Source organism: Sciurus vulgaris (genome assembly GCF_902686455.1).
Source record: "Sciurus vulgaris genome assembly, chromosome: 8".
NCBI lineage: Eukaryota > Metazoa > Chordata > Mammalia > Rodentia > Sciuridae > Sciurus > Sciurus vulgaris.
In genome coordinates this window covers 118,009,283-118,028,589 of record NC_136468.1, presented here as the reverse complement: position 1 = coordinate 118,028,589, position 19,307 = coordinate 118,009,283, and the positions used below count along the sequence as shown (strand labels likewise).

Genomic DNA, 19,307 nt, shown 5'->3' with positions numbered 1-19,307 from the left:
TTTATTTTACTTACTTATATGTGGTGCTGAGAATCAGACCCAGAACCTCACACGTGCCAGGCAAGCACTCTACCACTGAGCCACACCCTCAACCCCTTATACCTTTTTTTTAATACTCAAAATTTTTTATTGTTCACTGTAGTAATATAAAAAAGTTGTATTGTGTATTATTAATACAACAGCATTGATTTTACCAAGAAAAATTATAACACACATTCCATAAAGTTCATACTACTTAGAAACATCATATAATCAAGTTTTTAAAATAAGAGATGAATTTTAAAATAACCATTAAGGAAGCAACATCTACTACACAGAAATGGGGCATAAAATATCAGGGTTTTTTGTTTGTTAGTTTTTTGGTACTGGAGATTGAACCCAGAGGTTCTCAACCACTGAGCCACATCCCCAGCCCTTTTACATACATATATATATAGATATGTATATATATACTTTTTTTTTTTTTTTAAGTGCCTTGTAAAGTTGCTGAGACTGGTTTTGAACTCGTGATCCTTCCGCCTCAGCCTCCTGAGCCGCTGGGATTACAGGTGTGCGCCACTGCGCCCAACTCTCACTTTTATTCTATGTATACATAGACATATTAATAAATACCTATATGTATGTTTTCCATACATATAGATAGATGCTGGCTAGAGGAAACAATTGAGTAAGGAGTTGTTAGTGCAAGTAGCTTTCAGCCTCTAGTAACTAGAAGGGTTAGTGAGCAGTCAGTCTGTCATTGATTTTGTTTTGTATCCCATCTTCAGGTGTTTAGAAACCATCTTTGAGGAACCCAAGGAACGAAATGGTACACTAATCTCAGTAAGCCAACAGAAGAGGAAGCGAGTTCTAGAATTTCAGGATTTTACAGTCCCACGGAAGAGGAGAGCTCGAGGTAAAGTCAAGTTGGCAGGCAGCTTTACCAGGGCCCAGAAGGCAGCTCTGCAGAGTCAAGAACTGGATGCTCTATTGCTACAGAAACTAATGGAACTAGAGACCTTCTTTGCCAAGGAAGAGGAACAGGAGCAGTCATCAGACTGTTGAGATGAATTCAGATAGGGGTCTCAATTTTGTATGTTTTTGGACCTCCCTGGAAGAGGTCTCCTAATTTTGCCCTAGGCCCAAACCACTCAAGATGCCCAGTCCATGAATATTTACCTATTTCAAGGTGCAGCCTTTTTAGAAACTGGTAAAGGATGGTCCTCTACTTCTACTGCTGAGTATAGAACCTCAGGAATGCTCCTTTCTCCTGGCAATGGTCCCGAATGACATCTGGCCACCTCCTCCCAATCTCCTGCTGTTCACAGGAGGAAGAAGCCACATATCTTAAGCAACACTAGGATTCCAAGGACTCACAGCATTTGCACGTCCAAATGAAAGTTCTGCTTTGTTTACGGTGGTGCTAGACCAAGATTACTTAGAAACATGGCCTAGGGAGGGGGACCTGGTGTCCTGCCCTGTGTGGTCTCACTGGCTCATTTAGATGGTCAAGAAAAGATGAGCTATTGTGTTTTCTAATCCTTGAGTCTGTCTGTTCAGAACCTGTTGGTGTGAGTGTATATGGGAGAGAGAAAGAGAGTGTGTGTGTGTGTGTGTCTGTAACCTTTTCCCATCATCTTCTCCCCACTGTGACTGTGGGTCACTAGTGCCAGAGGAGCCCGTCCAGGCCCCAAAATAAGTTGCACTTTTAATGTTGTGGTGTTGATTATTTTAATTTTCTTTCCTTCTTTCTTTTTGTGAATTATTATTGCTGCATGTTTGGGGCCTTTAAATGTGATTTTTTTTTTTTTTTTTTTAAAGACATTAAGGAGAAAGACAGTACATGTCTTAGGAGAATACATGTCAGGCATTTGACCCAGTTGATCAATACATGGAGGAAACATTTTCCCATTCATGTGTTTTAAGAAATCCCTCCCCATCTCCATCTTCTAGTGTAGCTCATTTGAGGGAGCACTTTTTCCTCTGGGTTCTCATTCCTTCCCACTAAACACTTTTTTTTTTTTTTTTTTTAAGTGATATAAGTAAATGTAGATTTCTCTTCCAGTCATTTAAAAAATGCTAAGGTCAAATGTAGTTTTATCTCATTTGTTGGTGTGTAACCAAGTTGAGTATAGCAACCAACCCAGAGTGTTTGCAGCTATCCGGGCAGCCTGCTCCAGGAGTTGGGGAGAGAGTCAGGGTAGTAGTTCAGACCCAGTGATGCATTCTTATGGTGAGATTCTGAAATTCCATGGCCAGCCCTCTCTGAGGGTACCTGGTCCAACCTACTGGAAATGCTGTCAAATGCCAGAAGTAGCTGAGTGTCTGGGTTTGTACCTGCAGGAATCTGGGCAGCAGGCCCAGAAGTCTCATTCCTTTCCCATTGAATCCCTGTGTGCACTTGCCTCCTTCCCAACCCTTGTTCCCTTATAGTTTCTTTTCCTTTTTTTTCTTTTTTTTTCTTTCTCTCATTTAAAATAAGAGTTCAGAGAGTCAACTTTCCTTGGCTGGTGAATGAGATGCTCAGGCCAGCCTCAGGACACATTGGTCACCTTTCTCCATTCTCCTAGGAGCCACTGCCACAAAGCAACCAGTGATGGAACTGTCATAGCTCCAGGGACCTTTCCCAGTTAGAGATAAGCAAGTGGTGACCTCCTGGAATGTTGAATGACTCTCTTCGGATTTTTTGTTTCCCCATTTGTTAGTGGATGGGGACGGGGGTGGGGGTGGGGGTCTCTATGTGCCTTTCCTTTGCAGGTTAAGTTTGTGCCACGCTGGAGCAGAAAAATTGACAAGAGCAGGGAAAAAAAAGTGCCACATCTATCATCCAGGCCCACTGCCTCAGACATAGTATTTAAATAAGTGAGATATATACCTGAACATCCACTGAAGCTTCCAAGATCATGGCCCAATAGGATTAGAAAAGCACCAGGGTTCCATACTGCATCTGAATTATGCTGGCCAGATTATGCCATTCTATATCCACTTTATCCAGACCATGTGGACATGACCTGTGTTTCATCTCAGTACCTCTCCCTTCCTTGGACAAAGTTCTTAGACATTCGGTGCCTCTCTGTCGTTTTGCTAGAGAGTACAGTGAGTATACATTATTCCCTTATACAAACGTGTCTAGGGAACTCCATTGCCAGCCATAGCTAAAGCAGTACCATGGCAGTCATGTTACCCAGCAGATGAAAGTTGAGGTGGTACAACTGTAGTATTACTAACATGACAGACATAAAATTTCAAGTTTGCCCATTATAGGCATGGCACTTGGAAGGTCCTGGAGCAGTGATATGAAACATTGGCCTCTGGGAATAGAAGACTAGAGGAACCTGGCTTCTTCCTTATCCTAGAATATAGGGGAGAAACGGCTCTGAAGCCAACCCTTGGAATTCTTGGCCTTTGGTGAGGCCCATCCCTGCTCCAAAAAAGGGGTCCCCATTGCAAACTTGAAATTGCTTGAAGTTGATACATCAGCTCAGCCACACCTGTCTTAACATCCAGTTTTGCCATTTATCTAGCCAGCCTCAGGGTTGTCAGTGGTCCTCAGAACCTGTGGTCCCTGACCACAATGGGAGACATTAGTCAGCTACTGGCATGCCACCTACCCAGGGCTATAGGAGGTCTGTTGTGTGCTGGAAGTTGATACAATTTCTGAATATGGAGACTTCCTACCCCAAGTAGTGGGAAGCTGCCATAATTACAATTTATTCAACTATAACACCCAGAAGAAGTTTTAGTGTTTTCTTGTTTATGGGGGGAAAAAAAGAGGAGAAATCTCAGGTCCAATCAGGGTTCTGCCCATCTCCTTTCCCATCTTCTGAGTTTCCAGCTCTACTGGCCTCCCCTTACCTCCCCTCTTCTTTTCTACCTTTTTTTCCTCTTAGTCTCCTTTCCAATTTCATTTCTCCATTAGTTTGAACGTACCTCATACTTTTTAAAGCAGATTGTCCACTTTTTCTTAACCAACCTTATTCTTAAGAGCTACAGCAGAGGGAGGTATAGTGAAAAGACATGTAGCGTTTGCCTTACTTGGAGCCTGAAGAGCTCAGAAACTCATGCTGTGAATCCCAAAACTCAGTGCTCCTTCAAGAGCTGTGAAAATCATGACACTTTGTCACAATTTTGCCTGAAAGGGTCTTTTGCATGGCACGAGAGCCACCTGAGGTCAATTTCAGATTCCAGACTCTGGGCATCAGCCCCCAGTGGCTCATCCCCTGCCCACCAGGCTAAGAGTAGCAGCGAGTGTGCAGGACTGTGGCAGCAGGTCCAAGGCTGCAGCGCAGCCTAATGGACAGAGAGCCATCGCTCCTGTCTCCAAGCTGGAATTCCATTTCATCTTTGTACCATGTACATTAAGATCCAGGAAAGACCAACTTCTGGGCAGTGACACTTTTCTCCCATTGCCTGGGGAGGGGAGAGAAGTATGCAGTTGGTGCTTTCTTTAATATCCTTGTTTTGTTTCTGTAAACTTTTCCCCTGGTATCATGGAAAGGACCTCTTAAATAACCACGTTGTGGGTGACTGTATCCAAAATATAAATAATTGGCCAGAGGTGGGGAGTGTCCTTGCCTGGATTCATGCTAGGAAAGGACTCTTTGCCTGAACTGAACTTCTATATAAAGCTGGCTAGGGGGAGAGGCTTAACTTTGCTAAAATCAGTTTAATATTACCATCTAGCCACATGTTGAACAGCAGAAACTTTGATGGTGAAGTGGGGGTCCCCATGCAGCCTGCCATCCAGCACAGCACGCTCAGATTTGATGCTTGTTAACTGTCTTCACAAGCCCTTCTTGGTGCTGAATTGGATTTTAATTCTCTATGAGAGGCTGCATCTCCTTGAGCCAAGGTCTGGGCCAGTAAGTAGCTGCCTGAAGTGTTTCTATATTATCATGGTCAACAGTTCAGTGAAATTTGTACATTTTTGGTAACATTGGCATACATGATGCCCCTGCAGTTCCTTTTCTGTTTGGTAGTTTGTGACTCTGAAATGCCCACTGTTATGTGTGTTAATTTATGAGAATAAAATTTTTTTGAAACCTTTCAAATAACTCCGGGCTGTTAATTTTGTTCTTATAGCCTCATACTGGGTTAAAACTATACCTGTAATACCATGAGGTTTTGTTTTACGTTTTAATAGACATTCCAGAACATTTTCTGAGAACTGTCCTGTGTGCAGAACATGTAGAATTCCACCTCAAAGGTGACCTTTAGAACCTGCTGTGAAACGTTTTGAACATACTTAGCAGTGGGAAACTTTTTTTTCAAACCAGGGAATACAGTATTTTAAAACAGTAGTCCCTTTGTTTTTTTGGGGGGAGGGGCGGTGGCAGGGTTATCAGGGGCACTCGACGATACTGAGCCACATTCCAGCCCTATTTTGTATTTTATTTAGAGACAGGGTCTTACTGAGTTGCTTAGTGCCTCACTTTTGCTGAGGCTGACTTTGAACTCTCGATCCTCCTGCCTCAGCCTCCTGAGCCACTAGGATTACAGATGTCCTTTTGATCTGAGGTAATACCCTACTAAGTTGGCTCATTGACTAATGATGTATGTATGTATTTTACTGACTAAGTATTTTAGGTGTGCTTTTTAAATAATGTCACTGACTTTCTCACATGGCAATTATAAATTCAGGTGAAACTATGTTTTACATACTTGGAGTAAGATCCTAGTTTGCTGAGAACACTACTTGGAAAATATAAATACAGTGGGATCCATTCATTTACTTTTTTTAAAAAGGTGTTGCTTTTTAATTTCTTTTTAGTTATACATGACAGAAGAGTCCAGTTTGATAAAATTATACATGCATGAACTATATCTTATGCTAATTATGATCTCACTTTTTAATCATCTGTCCTTCCTACTTGAAAGAATGATTGAAGAACAGCACTTTCACACCATACCCACATGTTCCATAAAGAAACATGATTCTTCCTGAGAATGTTCTTCCTCTGTGCAGAGCAAGAGGAGTGCCCAGTTTTCCTTCACGAACTCCTTAGTCCTCAGGACTTTCACAGTGTGAAATTCTATCCATATCATCTTTGCTATTTGGAAAGATCCTGTCTGACACAGCTGTGCTTCTGCTTATTAAGTTTCGCAGTTGGGGAAGAGAGGCTAATTACCCACTAATGCAGTAGTATTACTGTAACATCTCCCATCACAGAATCTTAACATTTATGAGGTGGTCTAAGTGCTGATCCAAACTGATTTAATCTTCTTCCTGGGCTGGGGTTGTAGCTCAGTGGTAGAGTTCTTGCCTAGCACGTGTGAGGCACTGGGTTCAATCCTCAGTAGTACATAAAAATAAATAACTAATTAAATAAAACAAAGGTATTGTGTCTATCTACAACTAAAAGAAATTTTGAAGTAGGAGCTGCAGATGTGGCTCAGGGGTAAATAAAAGTGCCCCTGGGTACAGTTGCTCTTACCAAAGATTCTCTGATCTACCTTTTCTTTCTTTTAAGTACTGGGAATTGAACCCAGTAGTGCCATACCTCTGAGCTATATCCCCAGACCTTTTATCTTTTATTTTAAGATAGGGTTTTATTGAATTGCTGAGGCTGGTCTCAAACTTGCAATCCCAGTAGCCAGGAACAGGCTTGCACTACTGTGCCTGGCTCTGATCTACCTTTTCTAGTAATAGATGATGATAACCCTGTTTTAGAAGGGATCCTGCACCATACCTGAGAAGAAGGAATGCTGAAGTATCTGGAGAGGCCTTGCTGGGTGTCTCCACTCAGTCTATTAGCATTAGATCATATCCTTTTTGTCTAATCATATTTTGATTGGACATGATTTCACTCATGTCTCCACAATGAAGTCTTCATAAAAACTCAAAGGAGGGTCTGGATTCAATCCTGAACACCAAAAGAAAAAAATTAAGAGTTCAGAGAAAACTTCTAGGTATCTTAACATGTAAAAGTTTTCAGGAAGGTGAGCAAGATTTCATCCATGTGCCAGGAGTGTGGCACACACCAATTTCATGGGGACAGAGCTTTTGTGCTCAGAATCTTTCCAAACTTTATCATATATCTCTTCATTTGGCTGACCATTCATATCCTTTAAAATATCCTTTTTAATAAACCAGTTAATGTAAGAATAATGTTTTCTTGAGTTGTATGAGCTGGTCTAATAAATCAAACTTGAGCCAGGCACAGTGGCGCACACCTGTAACACCAGCACCTTAGGAGGCTGAGACAAGAGGATCTCAAGTTCAAAACTAGCCTCAGACTCCCCCTCTAGCCACCAGTTATGTCCCCACCACCACCCCTGCTGATGATGTAGGATCATCTGCCCTTTGCTGCAGACAAAACAAAGCAAGTAGCAATTGGACCGGAAAAGAATAGCATTGAAGCGGATTTACAGCAACAAGTGTTTTGGGGGATTGCAGAAAGTATTTGAACATGATAGTGTTGAGCTGAACTGCAAAATGAAATTTTCTCTCTACTTACACCAAAGGCAGAAAGTGGAAAGTGCCCTGCACTGTATTGGTTGTCTGGTTTAATTTGCACAGAACAGAATTTTATATCAAAATCTGGTTATTATCAAGTTGCTGCCGAACATGGGCTTGTTGTCATTGCTCCAGATACCAGCCCTTGTGGCTGTAATATTAAAGGAGAAGATGAGAGGGGGACTTCGGCACTGGTGCTAGGTTTTATGTGAATGTCACTGAATATCCTTGGAAGACTACAGAATGTACTCTTCTGTAATGGAGGAACTTCCCCAACTCATAAATGCCAACTTTCCAGTGGACCCCCAAAGGATGTCTTTTTGGCCACTCTGTGGGAGGTCATGGAGCTCTGATTTGTGCTTTAAAAAATCCTGGAAAATACAAATCTGTGTCAGTGTTTGCTCTAGTTTGCAACCCAGTGCTCTGTCCTTTGGGCAAAAAAAGCCTTTAGTGGGTATTTGGGAACAGATCAAAATAAATGTAATGCATATGATGTGGCCCATCTTATGGAGTCCTATCCCGATTCTCAGCTGGACATACTAATTGCTCTAGGGAAAGATGACTAGTTTTTTCTGGATAGACGGCTACTCCCTAATCATTTCATTTCTGCCTGTGCAGAAAAGAAAATCCCGTGTGTTTTATATTACAGGAGGGTTATGATCATACCTACTACTTCATTGCAACCTTTATTACTGATCACATCAGACATCATGCAAAATACCTGAATGCATGAAAAACTTCTGATAAGAGAATCTCTTCAAGATTATAAAAATAGAATTGCGGGGGGTTTCAAGATGGCGGCCTAGAGGGTGGCTGCATTTCATGTTGCTCCAGGACTCAGAATTCAAAAGAGGAGATATTGAGAGACTTGGGACCAACTCAAAGCAGCCGGGTGAGTCTATCCCATTGGGGAGGCGTCCCAGATGGGGCGGTAGTCCCGGAACGCAGGGAACTTTGTGAAGTAGAGCTGCCCAGCAAGACACCCCTCCCCCCGCTGGAGCAGTGAACTCGGACAACTGGGAGCATCATAGAGGAGGCCGCTCAGCTTGGACTCGGAGCAACCACTGGGGATCTGGGCGGTGACCCAGAGGAGGAGCTGGGCAGAGAGCTGTTTGGACTCAGAGCGACCACTCCTGAACACCGGGGCCTGCCCGGAGGAGGAGGAGGAGTGCGGCGAGTTGCTTGGACTTGGAGTGACTGCACCAGAGCTCCAGGCGGCTGCTCAGAGGAGGAGGCGAGTGGTGAGTTGTTTGGACTTGAAGCGACCACTCCTGAACACCAGGGAGGGGGCTGCCCAGAGGAGGAGGAGGAACGGGGTGGGTCACTTGGACTCGGAGTGACTGCCCAGGGCTACGGGCGGTTGGCGGGAGGAGGAGGCACGCAGTGAGTTGCTTGGACTCCTGGTGACCGCACCGGAACACTGGGCGGCTGTCTGGAGGAAGAGGCGTGCGGGGGGTCGCTGGGACTCAGAGCGATTGTACGGGGCTCCAGGTGGCTGCTCAGAGGAGGGGCCGCATAGCCAGGCGATTAGGTGCAGAGCAGGGTCCCAGGACCTAGGAGGCTTCTTGGTGGAAGAGCCGCACAGAGACACGCTTAGGGGCGGAGTGAAGGTTCCAGGACTGCGGGCAGATTCTCTGAGGAGAGGCAGTCTAAGGAAACTTGTCTGCGAAGGGTGAGGCACCCAGGCCCAGGAAGTAGGTCCGGGCCCCTAGGAATGTTGCAGAGGAAGGCAGCCCAGCCCAGGTGGTAGTGTAGATTGAGGGGAACCTCTAGGAGGGGAACAGACCAGCGAGACCTCCCCACTGGGTGAGTCTTCCCTGCCGGGTGAGGTTTTCCCACAAAGACGATAAAACCAGAGACACAGGCCCAAACAGGCCTTGCCTCAGCCTGCAGCCTAGTTCCCCTTTGGATGACCATTGGTCAACAAGTGGAGGCACCTCTGCCCACTAGCAGGGAATATACCCCACCTGAAGGCCACCACTCCTAGAGAGGCAGCTTCCTTGTGGAGCACTGCGCTATCAACTTCCTCCAAGACTTCAGCCTACTGAAGGCTAAGAGGGGATATACTAGAAATCATCAGGGACATTGTAAGTCAATAGAGGAAATCTGCAATATCTCAGCGGTCCACTGATACCTGAACAATATGAGAAAACAAGGGAAGAAAATGCCCCAAACAAATCTAGAACTTACATCAATAAAACCCAATGACAGCATGGCAGAAGAAATGACAGAAAAGGAGTTCAGAATGTACATAATTAAAATGATCAGAGAAGCAAACGATGAGATGAAAGAGCAAATTCAGGCACTGAATGATGAGATGAAAGAGCAAATGCAGGCATTGAATGATCGCACCAATCGACAGTTAAAAGAGCAAATACGGGAAGCAAAAGATTATTTCAATAAAGAGTTAGAGATATTGAAAAAAACCACACAAATCCTTGAAATGAAGGAAAAAATAAACCAAATTAAGAACTCCATAGAAAGCATATTCAATAGAATAGAACACCTGGAAGACAGAACCTCAGACATTGAAGACAAAATATTTAACCTTGAAAACAAAGTTGAACAAACACAGAAGCTGGTAAGAAATCATGAACAGAATCTCCAAGAACTATGGGATATCATGAAAAGGCCAAATTTAAGAATTATTGGGATTGAGGAAGGCTTAGAGAAACAAACCAAAGGAATGAACAATCTATTCAATGAAATAATATCAGAAAATTTCCCAAATCTGAAGAATGAAATAGAAAATCAAGTTCAAGAGGCTTATAGGACTCCAAATACACAAAATTACAACATACCCACACCAAGGCACATTATAATGAAAATACCTAACATACAAAATAAAGACAGAATTTTAAAGGCTGTGAGAGAAAAGAACCAAACTGTATTCAGGGGGAAACCAACACGGATATCAGCAGATTTTTCAATCCAGACCCTAAAAGGTAGAAGGGCCTGGAACAACATTTTTCAAGCCCTGAAAGAAAATGGATGCCAACCAAGAATCTTATACCCAGCAAAACTTACCTTCAAATTTGACGATGAAATAAAATCCTTCCATGATAAACAAAAGCTAAAAGAATTTACAAAAAGAAAGCCAGCATTACAGAACATTCTCAGCAAAATATTCCATGAGGAAGAGATGAAAAACAAAGAAGCAAATCAGCAAAGGGAGGAATTATCCTAAAGGAATTGTCAAATAAAGGAGGAACCAAGTCATGTCAAATAAATAAATAAATAAATAAAATTTAAAAATGAACCAAATGACCGGGAATACAAATCATATCTCAATAATAACCCTGAATGTTAATGGCCTGAATTCATCAATCAAAAGACATAGACTGGCAGATTGGATTAAAAAGAAAGCTCCAACAATATGTTGCCTGCAAGAGACTCACCTCATAGAAAAAGATACCCATAGGCCAAAGGTGAAAGAATGGGGAAAAATATACCATGCACATGGACTCAGCAAAAAAGCTGGAGTATCCATCCTCATTTCAGATAATGTGGACTTCAAGCCAAAGTTAGTCAGAAGGGATAAAGAAGGACATTTCATACTGCTTAAGGGAAGCATAAATCAGCAAGACATAACAATCATAAACATCTATGCCCCAAACAGTGGGTCATCCATGTATGTCAAACAAATCCTTCTCAATTTCAGAAACCAAATAGACCATAACACAATAATATTAGGTGATTTTAACACGCCTCTCTCACCACTGGACAGATCTTCCAAACAAAAATTGAATAAAGAAACCATAGATCTCAATAACACAATCAATAATTTAGACTTAATGGACATTTATAGAATATACCATCCAACCAAGAGCGAATACACTTTCTTCTCAGCAGCACATGGATCCTTCTCTAAGATAGACCATACATTATGCCACAAAGCTAATGTTAGCAAATACAAGAAGATAGAGACATTACCTTTTATTCTATCAGATCATAATGGACTGAAGTTAGAAATAAACGAAAGAGTAAAAAACAGAATCTACTCCAACACCTGGAGATTAAACAATATGCTATTATATGATGAATGGATAACAGAAGATATTAGGAAGGAAATAAAAAATTCTTAGAGGCAAATGAGAACAAAGAAACATCATATCAAAATCTCTGGGACACTATGAAAGCAGTACTTAGAGGGAAATTTATTTCATGGAGCGCATTTAATAAAAGAAATAAAACTCAACAAATAAACAACCTAACACTACAGCTCAAAGCCCTGGAAAAAGAAGAACAGAACAGCACCAAAAGTAGTAGAAGACAGGAAATAGTTAAACTCAGAGCTGAAATCAATGAAATTGAAACAAAAGAAACAATACAAAAAATTGACAAAATAAATAGTTGGTTCTTCGAAAAAATTTAAAAAATTGATAAACCTTTAGTCACACTAACAAAGAGAAGACGAGAGAAAACCCAAATCACTAAAATTCGGAATGAACAAGGAAATATCACAACAGACACGACTGAAATACAAAACATAATTAGAAGCTATTTTGAAAATCTATACTTCAACAAAATAGAAAATTTCGAAGACATCAACAGGTTTCTAGAGACATATGAATTGCCTAAACTGAACGAGGAGGACATAAACAATTTAAATAGACCAATTTCAAGTCATGAAATAGAAGAGGTCATCAAAAGCCTACCAACAAAGAAAAGTTCGGGACCAAATGGGTTCTCAGCCGAGTTCTACAAAACCTTTAAAGAAGAGCTCATTCCAATACTTCTCAAAGTATTCCATAAAATAGAAGAGGAGGGAACCCTCCCAAACTCATTCTATGAAGCCAATATCACACTGATACCTAAACCAGACAGAGACACATTGAGGAAAGAAAATTTCAGACCAATATCCTTAATGAACATCGAAGCAAAAATTCTCTCAACGAAATTTTAGCAAATAGCATACAAAAATATATTAAAAAGATAGTGCACCATGATCAAGTGAGTTTCATCCCAGGGATGCAAGGTTGGTTCAACATCAGGAAATCAATAAATGTAATTCACCACATCAATAGACTTAAAGTCAAGAATCACATGATTATTTCAATAGATGCAGAAAAAGCATTTGATAAAATACAGCACCCCTTCATGCTCAAAACACTAGAAAAAATAGGGATAGTGGGAACATTCCTTAACATTGTAAAGGCCGTCTATGCTAAGCCCATGGCTAATATCATTCTAAATGGTGAAAAACTGAAAGCATTCCCCCTAAAAACTGGAACAAGGCAGGGATGACCTCTTTCACCATTTCTATTCAATATCGTCCTTGAAACTCTAGCCAGAGCAATGAGACAGACCAAAGAAATTAAAGGGATATGAATAGGAAAGAAGAACTCAAACTATCCCTATTTGCTGATGAAATGATTGTATACTTAGAGGAACCAGGAAATTCCACCAGAAAACTTTTAGAACTCATAAGTGAATTCAGTAAAGTAGCAGGATATAAGATTAATGCACATAAATCTAATGCATTTTTATACATAAGTGATGAATCTTTGGAAAGAATAATTAGGAAAGCTACCCCATTCACAATAGCCTCAAAAAAAATAAAATACTTGGGAATCAATCTCACAAAAGAGGTGAAAGACCTCTACAATGAGAACTACAGAACACTAAAGAAAGAAATTAAAGAAAACCTTAGAAGATGGAAAGATCTCTCATGTTCTTGGATAGGCAGAATTAATATTGTCAAAATGGCCATACTACCTAAAGTGCTATACAGATTCAATGCAATTCCAATTAAAATCCCAATGATATACCTTACAGAAATAGAGCAAGCAATTATGAAATTCATCTGGAAGAATAAGAAACCCAGAATAGTTAAAGCAATCCTTTGCAGAAGGAGTGAAGCAGGGGGTATTGCAATACCAGATCTTCAACTCTACTACAAAGCAATAGTAACAAAAACGGCATGGTATTGGTACAAAATAGACAGGTAGATCAATGGTACAGAATAGAGGACACGGACACAAACCCAAATAAATACAATTTTCTCATACTAGACAAAGGTGCCAAAAATATGCAATGGAGAAAAGATAGCCTCTTCAACAAATGCTGCTGGGAGAATTGGAAATCCATATGCAACAGAATGAAACTAAACCCATATCTCTCACCGTGCACTTAACTAAACCTCAAAATGGATTAAGGACCTCGGAATCAGATCAGAGACCCTGCAGATTACAGAAGAAAAAGTAGGTCCAGATCTTCAACACGTCGGCTTAGGACCAGACTTCCTCAACAGGACTCCCATAGCACAAGAAATAAAAGCAAGTACCAACAACTGGGATAGATTCAAACTAAAAAGCTTTCTCTCAGCAAAGGAAACTATCAGCAATGCGAAGAAAGAGCCTACAGAGTGGGAGAAAATCTTTGCCAATCATACTTCAGATAGAGCACTAATCTCCAGAATATATAAAGAACTCAAAAAACTCTACATTAAGAATGCAAATAATCCAATCGACAAATGGGCTAAGGAAATGAATAGACACTTCACAGAAGAAGATCTACAAGCAATCAACAAACATGGAAAAATGTTCAACATCTCTAGTAATAAGAGAAATGCAAGACACTTCACAGAAGAAGATCTACAAGCAATCAACAAACATCTGGAAAAAATGTTCACCATCTTTAGTAATAAGAGAAATGCAAATCAAAACTACACTAGGATTCCATCTCACCCCAATTAGAATGGTGATTATCAAGAATACAAGCAACAATAGGTGTTGGGGAGGATGTGGAGAAAAAGGTACACTCATACATTGCTGGTGGGACTGCAAATTAGTGCAGCCACTCTGGAAAGCAGTGTGGAGATTCCTTAGAAAACTTGGAATGAAACCACCATTTGACCCAGCTATCCCACTTCTCGGCCTATACCCAAAGGACTTAAAATCAGAATACTACAGAGATACAGCCACATCAATGTTCATAGCGGCTCAATTCACAATAGCCAGACAATGGAACCAACCTAGATGCCCTTCAACTGATGAATGGATAAAGAAACTGTGGTATATATATATATACATATATATATATATATATATGTATATATATATACACATATATATATATATATACAATGGAATATTACTCAGCCATAAAGAATGATAAAATTATGGCACTTGCAGGCAAATGGATGAAATTGGAGAATATCATGCTAAGTGAGATAAGCCAATCTAAAAAATCCAAAAGATGAATGATCTCAATGATAAGCGGATGATGACACTTAACGGGGGGTGGGAGGGGGGCAAGAATGGAGGAAGGAGGGACTGTATAGAGGGAAAAGAGAGGTGGGAGGGGTGGGGGGGAAGAAAAAACGGAATGAATCAAACATCAATACTGTATGTAAACATATGAATATGCAAATGGTATGCTGTTACTCCATGTATAAACAGAAACAACATGTATCCCATTTGTTTACAATAAAGATAAATTTAAACAAAGAGAAATGCAAATCAAAACCACACTAGGATTCCATCTCACCCCAATTAGAATGGCGATTATCAAGAATACAAGCAACAACAGGTGTTGGCGAGGATGAGGGGCGAAAGGTACACTCTTACATTGCTGGTGGGACTGCAAATTAGTGCAGCCACTCTGGAAAGCAGTGTGGAGATTCCTTAGAAAACTTGGAATGGAACCACCATTTGACCCAACTATCCCACTCCTTGGCCTATACCCAAAGGACTTAAAATCAGCATACTACAGAGATACAGCCACATCAATGTTCATAGCTGCTCAATTCACAATAGCCAGATTGTGGAACCAACCTAGATGTCCTTCAATTGATGAATGGATAAAGAAACTGTGGTATATATATATATATATATATATATATATATATATATATATATATATATATACATACAATGGAATATTACTCAGCCATAAAGAATGATAAAATTATGGCACTTGCAGGCAAATGGATGAAATTGGAGAATATCATGCTAAGTGAGATAAGCCAATCTCAAAAAACCAAAGGATGAATGATATCGCTAATAAGTGGATGATGACACATAATGTGGGGTTGGAGGGGTTAGTGTTAGGTTTAGAGTTGGGGTTAGGGAAGGGGGGCAAGAATGGAGGAAGGAAGGAATATAGAGGGAAAAGAGGGGTGGGAGGGATGGGGGGAAGGGAAAAAATAACAATGAATCAAACAACAATACCCTATGTCAATTTATGATTACACAAATGGTATGCCTTACGCCATGTACAAACAGAGGAACAACATGTATCCCATTTGTTTACAATAAAAAAAAAGAATTAAAACTAAAAAAAAATTAAAAATAAAAAAATAGAATTGCTGAGGGAAAATACTTCAAAACATTTGATTTCTTTTTTTGTTGTTGTTGTTGTTTTACTTTTTTCTTTGTTGTAGATGCACACAATACCTTTGTTTTATTTATTTATTTTTATGTGGTACTGAGGATCGAACCCAGTTCCTCACCTGTGCTGGGCAAGTGCTTTACCACTGAGCTACAGCCCCAGCCCCAAATATTGGATTTCTTAATGCTGAAAGAACTTTATTGTACTATTGAATTGCCTGAATAAATACATAAAATTTAAAAAAAAAGAAGCCAGTCTCAGCAAAAAAGCAAGGTGCTAACTCAGTGAGGCCCGTCTCACAATAGGGCTGGGGATGTAGCTCAGTGGTCCAGTGCCCTTGAGTTCAATCCCTTGTACCCCACCCCCAAAAATCAAACCTGAGGAGGGGATCATGGGAACCCCAATTTGTTTTTCTACTTGTTTTGAGACAGAGTCTTGCCATGTACCCAGGTGGGCTCCAAACTCCTGGGGTCAAGTGATCCTCCTGTCTTAGCCTCCTGAGTAGCTGGGACTACTCAGCTGTGAACTCCAATTTGTGGTCAGTTGGTCAGAAGTTCCAGAGGCCCAGACTTACAACTATGTTTGATGTGGGAGAGTCTTGGGGGTTGAGTCCTCAATATGTAGAATCTGATGCTACCTGCAGGTAAAGTGTTAGAAATGAATTAGAAGATACGCAACTAGTGTCTGCCTCTACAGAATCAATGGCTTGATGTGTGTGGGGAGGAACCCCCACATAATCTGGTGTCAAAAGTGATTTGTGCTGAGTCTATAGTAGGAGAAACCAAGCCTGAGTTCATTTTTTTTTTCTGCACGCACTTCAGTACTCCCATTGTTTCAGTATTCTTAAGAAGATATTAGGGGTCAGGGTTATGGCTCAGTCGGTAGAGTGCCTACCTCACAAGCACAAGGCCCTGGGTTCAATTCCCAGCACCGCAAAAAAAAAAAAAAAAAAAAAGAAAAAAAAAGAAAAAAAGACATTAGAGTCATGAAAACTCAGCCTAGAAAACTCTGGATAATCTGAGTATAAGAGAACAGCCTGGGAAACAGATTACAGAATCCAGCCCAGTCATTTCACATGCAGGAACTGTGAACTTCAAACAGTCATACAAGCCCTCCTTATCTTTAAATGAAAGGTTTGGACAAGAGGGATCTATGGTCTACCCCACAACTCTCTTGTTGTCACCAAACAAACTACACAGGAAACAATTTTTTTTTTCCAGAAGCAGAGATTGAACCCAGAGCTTTGTACATAGTAGGCAACTGGTTTACCACTGAACTATATCTCCAGTGCCAAAATAATATTTTTAATTGAGCTTTTCTGAAGATAATTATAAATTCCTATGTAGACATATTACATATTACAAAGAGATCCTGTGTACCCTTTATCCAGTTTCTCCTGATGGGAGGATCTTGCAAAAGTATATATTAGGGCTGGGGTTGTGGCTCAGTGGTGAAACGCTTGCCTAGCATGTGTGAGGCACTGAGTTCGATCCTCAGCACCACATATAAATAAATAAAGGTCCATCAGCAACTAAAAAAAAATTTTTTTAAAAAGTATATATTATCACAACCACAATGCAGTATCAAGATACTATATCAAGTACATTTCTGTCACTGGGATCTAAAAGGATTCCTCATGTAGCCCTTTATAGCCTCACTAACCTCCCTCTCACCCCCACCCTCTCCTTAAACTCTGGCAACCACTGATCTACTCCCTATGTCTCCTATAATTTTGTCATTGAAAGGATGTTATACAGTTTATGTAACATATAATCTTAATGAACTGGCTTTATCATAATTCTTTGGCATAATTCTCTGGAGATTTCCCCCAACTTCAAGTACATTGTCCTACTCATTAGGAATATGGGTATCTGAAGTCTCCAAATGCTAATTTTTTCTTTTTTATTGACACAATAATTGTACATATTTATGGGGTGCAGAGTGATAATTTGATACATGTACATACAATGCATAATGATCAAATCAGTAATTAACATTTCTTTTTCCTCAAACACTAATCATTTCTATGTGTTGGGACATTCATATTCTTTTCTAAGTTTTGTTTTTGTTTTTCTGTTTGATTGATTTGGTGCTAAAGATCAAACCTGGGTCTTGCACATGGCAGGCAAGTGATCTACCCCCAAGCTACACCCCCAGTTCTTCTAATTATTTTAAGATATATCATAGATTGTTGACAATAGTTACTGTGCTATAGAAGACCAGAACTAAGGGGCTGAAGGTGTAGCTCAGTGGTAGAGTGCTTACCTAGCCATGAGACCTTAAATTTAGTCCCCAACACCAAAACAAATTAAAAAAAAAATGGGCTGAGGTTGTAGCTCAGTGGTAGAGCACTTGCCTAGCATGTGCGAGGAACTGGATTCAATTCTCAGCACCACATATAAATAAAATAAAGGTCTATTGACAACTAAAAAAATTTTAAAGACCCCAAATAATTCCTCCTATATAACTCTGTTTTAATGCCCCTTATCTAATCTCTTTTCATCCTCTCTAATCCTGACCCTTTTCAGTCTCTAATGATCACTATTCCACTCTATTTTTCTATGGAAGGAACTTTTTAGTCCCACAGATAAATGAGAACCTGTGGTATTTATCTTTCTGTGCCTGGCTTATTTCATTTAACATAATGTCCTCCAGTTCTATCCACATTGCTACAAATTACAGGCCTTCATTTTTTTATGGCTGAATAGTATTCCATTGTGTATCACCACATTTTCTTTATTCATTCATATATTGATGGACACTTTGGTTGATTCCACGTTTTGGCAATTGTGAATAGTGATGCGATAATGGGGGACTACATCTAGGTATGGTGGCATATTCCTGTAATCCCAGTGGCTTGGGATGCTGAGACAAGAGGATCGTGAGTTCAAAGCCAGCCTCAGCAACTTAGCAAGACCCTAAGCAACTTAGCAAGACACCATTTCAAAATAAAAGCTAACAAGTACTGGGGATGTTCGATCCCCAGCACCACAAAAAAAAATTTAAAAAAAGTACTGGGGATGTCCATAAGGATGTACATTTCTTTTTAAGGTGGTTAAGTACCTCTGGGTTCAATCCTTGGTATCAAAAAAAAAGTGGAATTTATATAACATAAAATTAACCATTTTCTGAAAGAATTAAAACTTTTTTATTAAAATTTTCGTAGTTGTAGATGGATAGAATGCCTTATTCTATTTGTGTGGTTTTTTTTTTTTTTTTTATTTGCAGTGCTGGGGATTGAACCCAGGGCCTTGTGCTTGTGAGGCAGGCACTCTACCAACTGAGCTACATCCCCAGCCCCTTATTTGTTTATTTTTTTAAATGTGGTACTAAGGATTGAACCCAGTGCCTCACACTTGCTAGGCAAGTGCACTGCCACTGAACTACAGTGCCAGCCTGAATTAAAGCTTTTATTTCACCCAATTTAAAAAGTTTTATTCTGGTAAAATATAATATCGGCCCTTCAATATTTTTAAGTACCCGATTTAGCAGCATTAAGTACATTTACATGTCATGTAACCCTCACCACTATTTCCAA

General features: G+C 40.2%; 1 protein-coding gene and 1 pseudogene across 4 annotated transcripts in view; both read left to right on the top strand.

Moving 5' to 3' along the window:
* The window catches only part of PRR14L (proline rich 14 like), a 69,525-nt gene extending 65,786 nt beyond the window's left edge, over positions 1-3,739 (top strand). For all 3 annotated transcript variants that reach the window (XM_079149677.1, XM_079149679.1, XM_079149678.1), the window contains one exon: positions 768-3,739. In XM_079149677.1, the coding sequence (XP_079005803.1) occupies positions 768-1,044 (277 nt within the window). In that variant the 3' untranslated portion in view covers positions 1,045-3,739. The remainder of the gene's footprint in view (positions 1-767) is intronic.
* LOC306667692 (S-formylglutathione hydrolase-like) lies at positions 2,986-8,189 on the top strand (annotated as a pseudogene). Its single transcript has 2 exons — positions 2,986-3,075; positions 7,310-8,189. The product of its transcript is annotated as an S-formylglutathione hydrolase-like (transcript).
* The last annotated feature ends 11,118 nt before the right edge of the window (positions 8,190-19,307 follow it).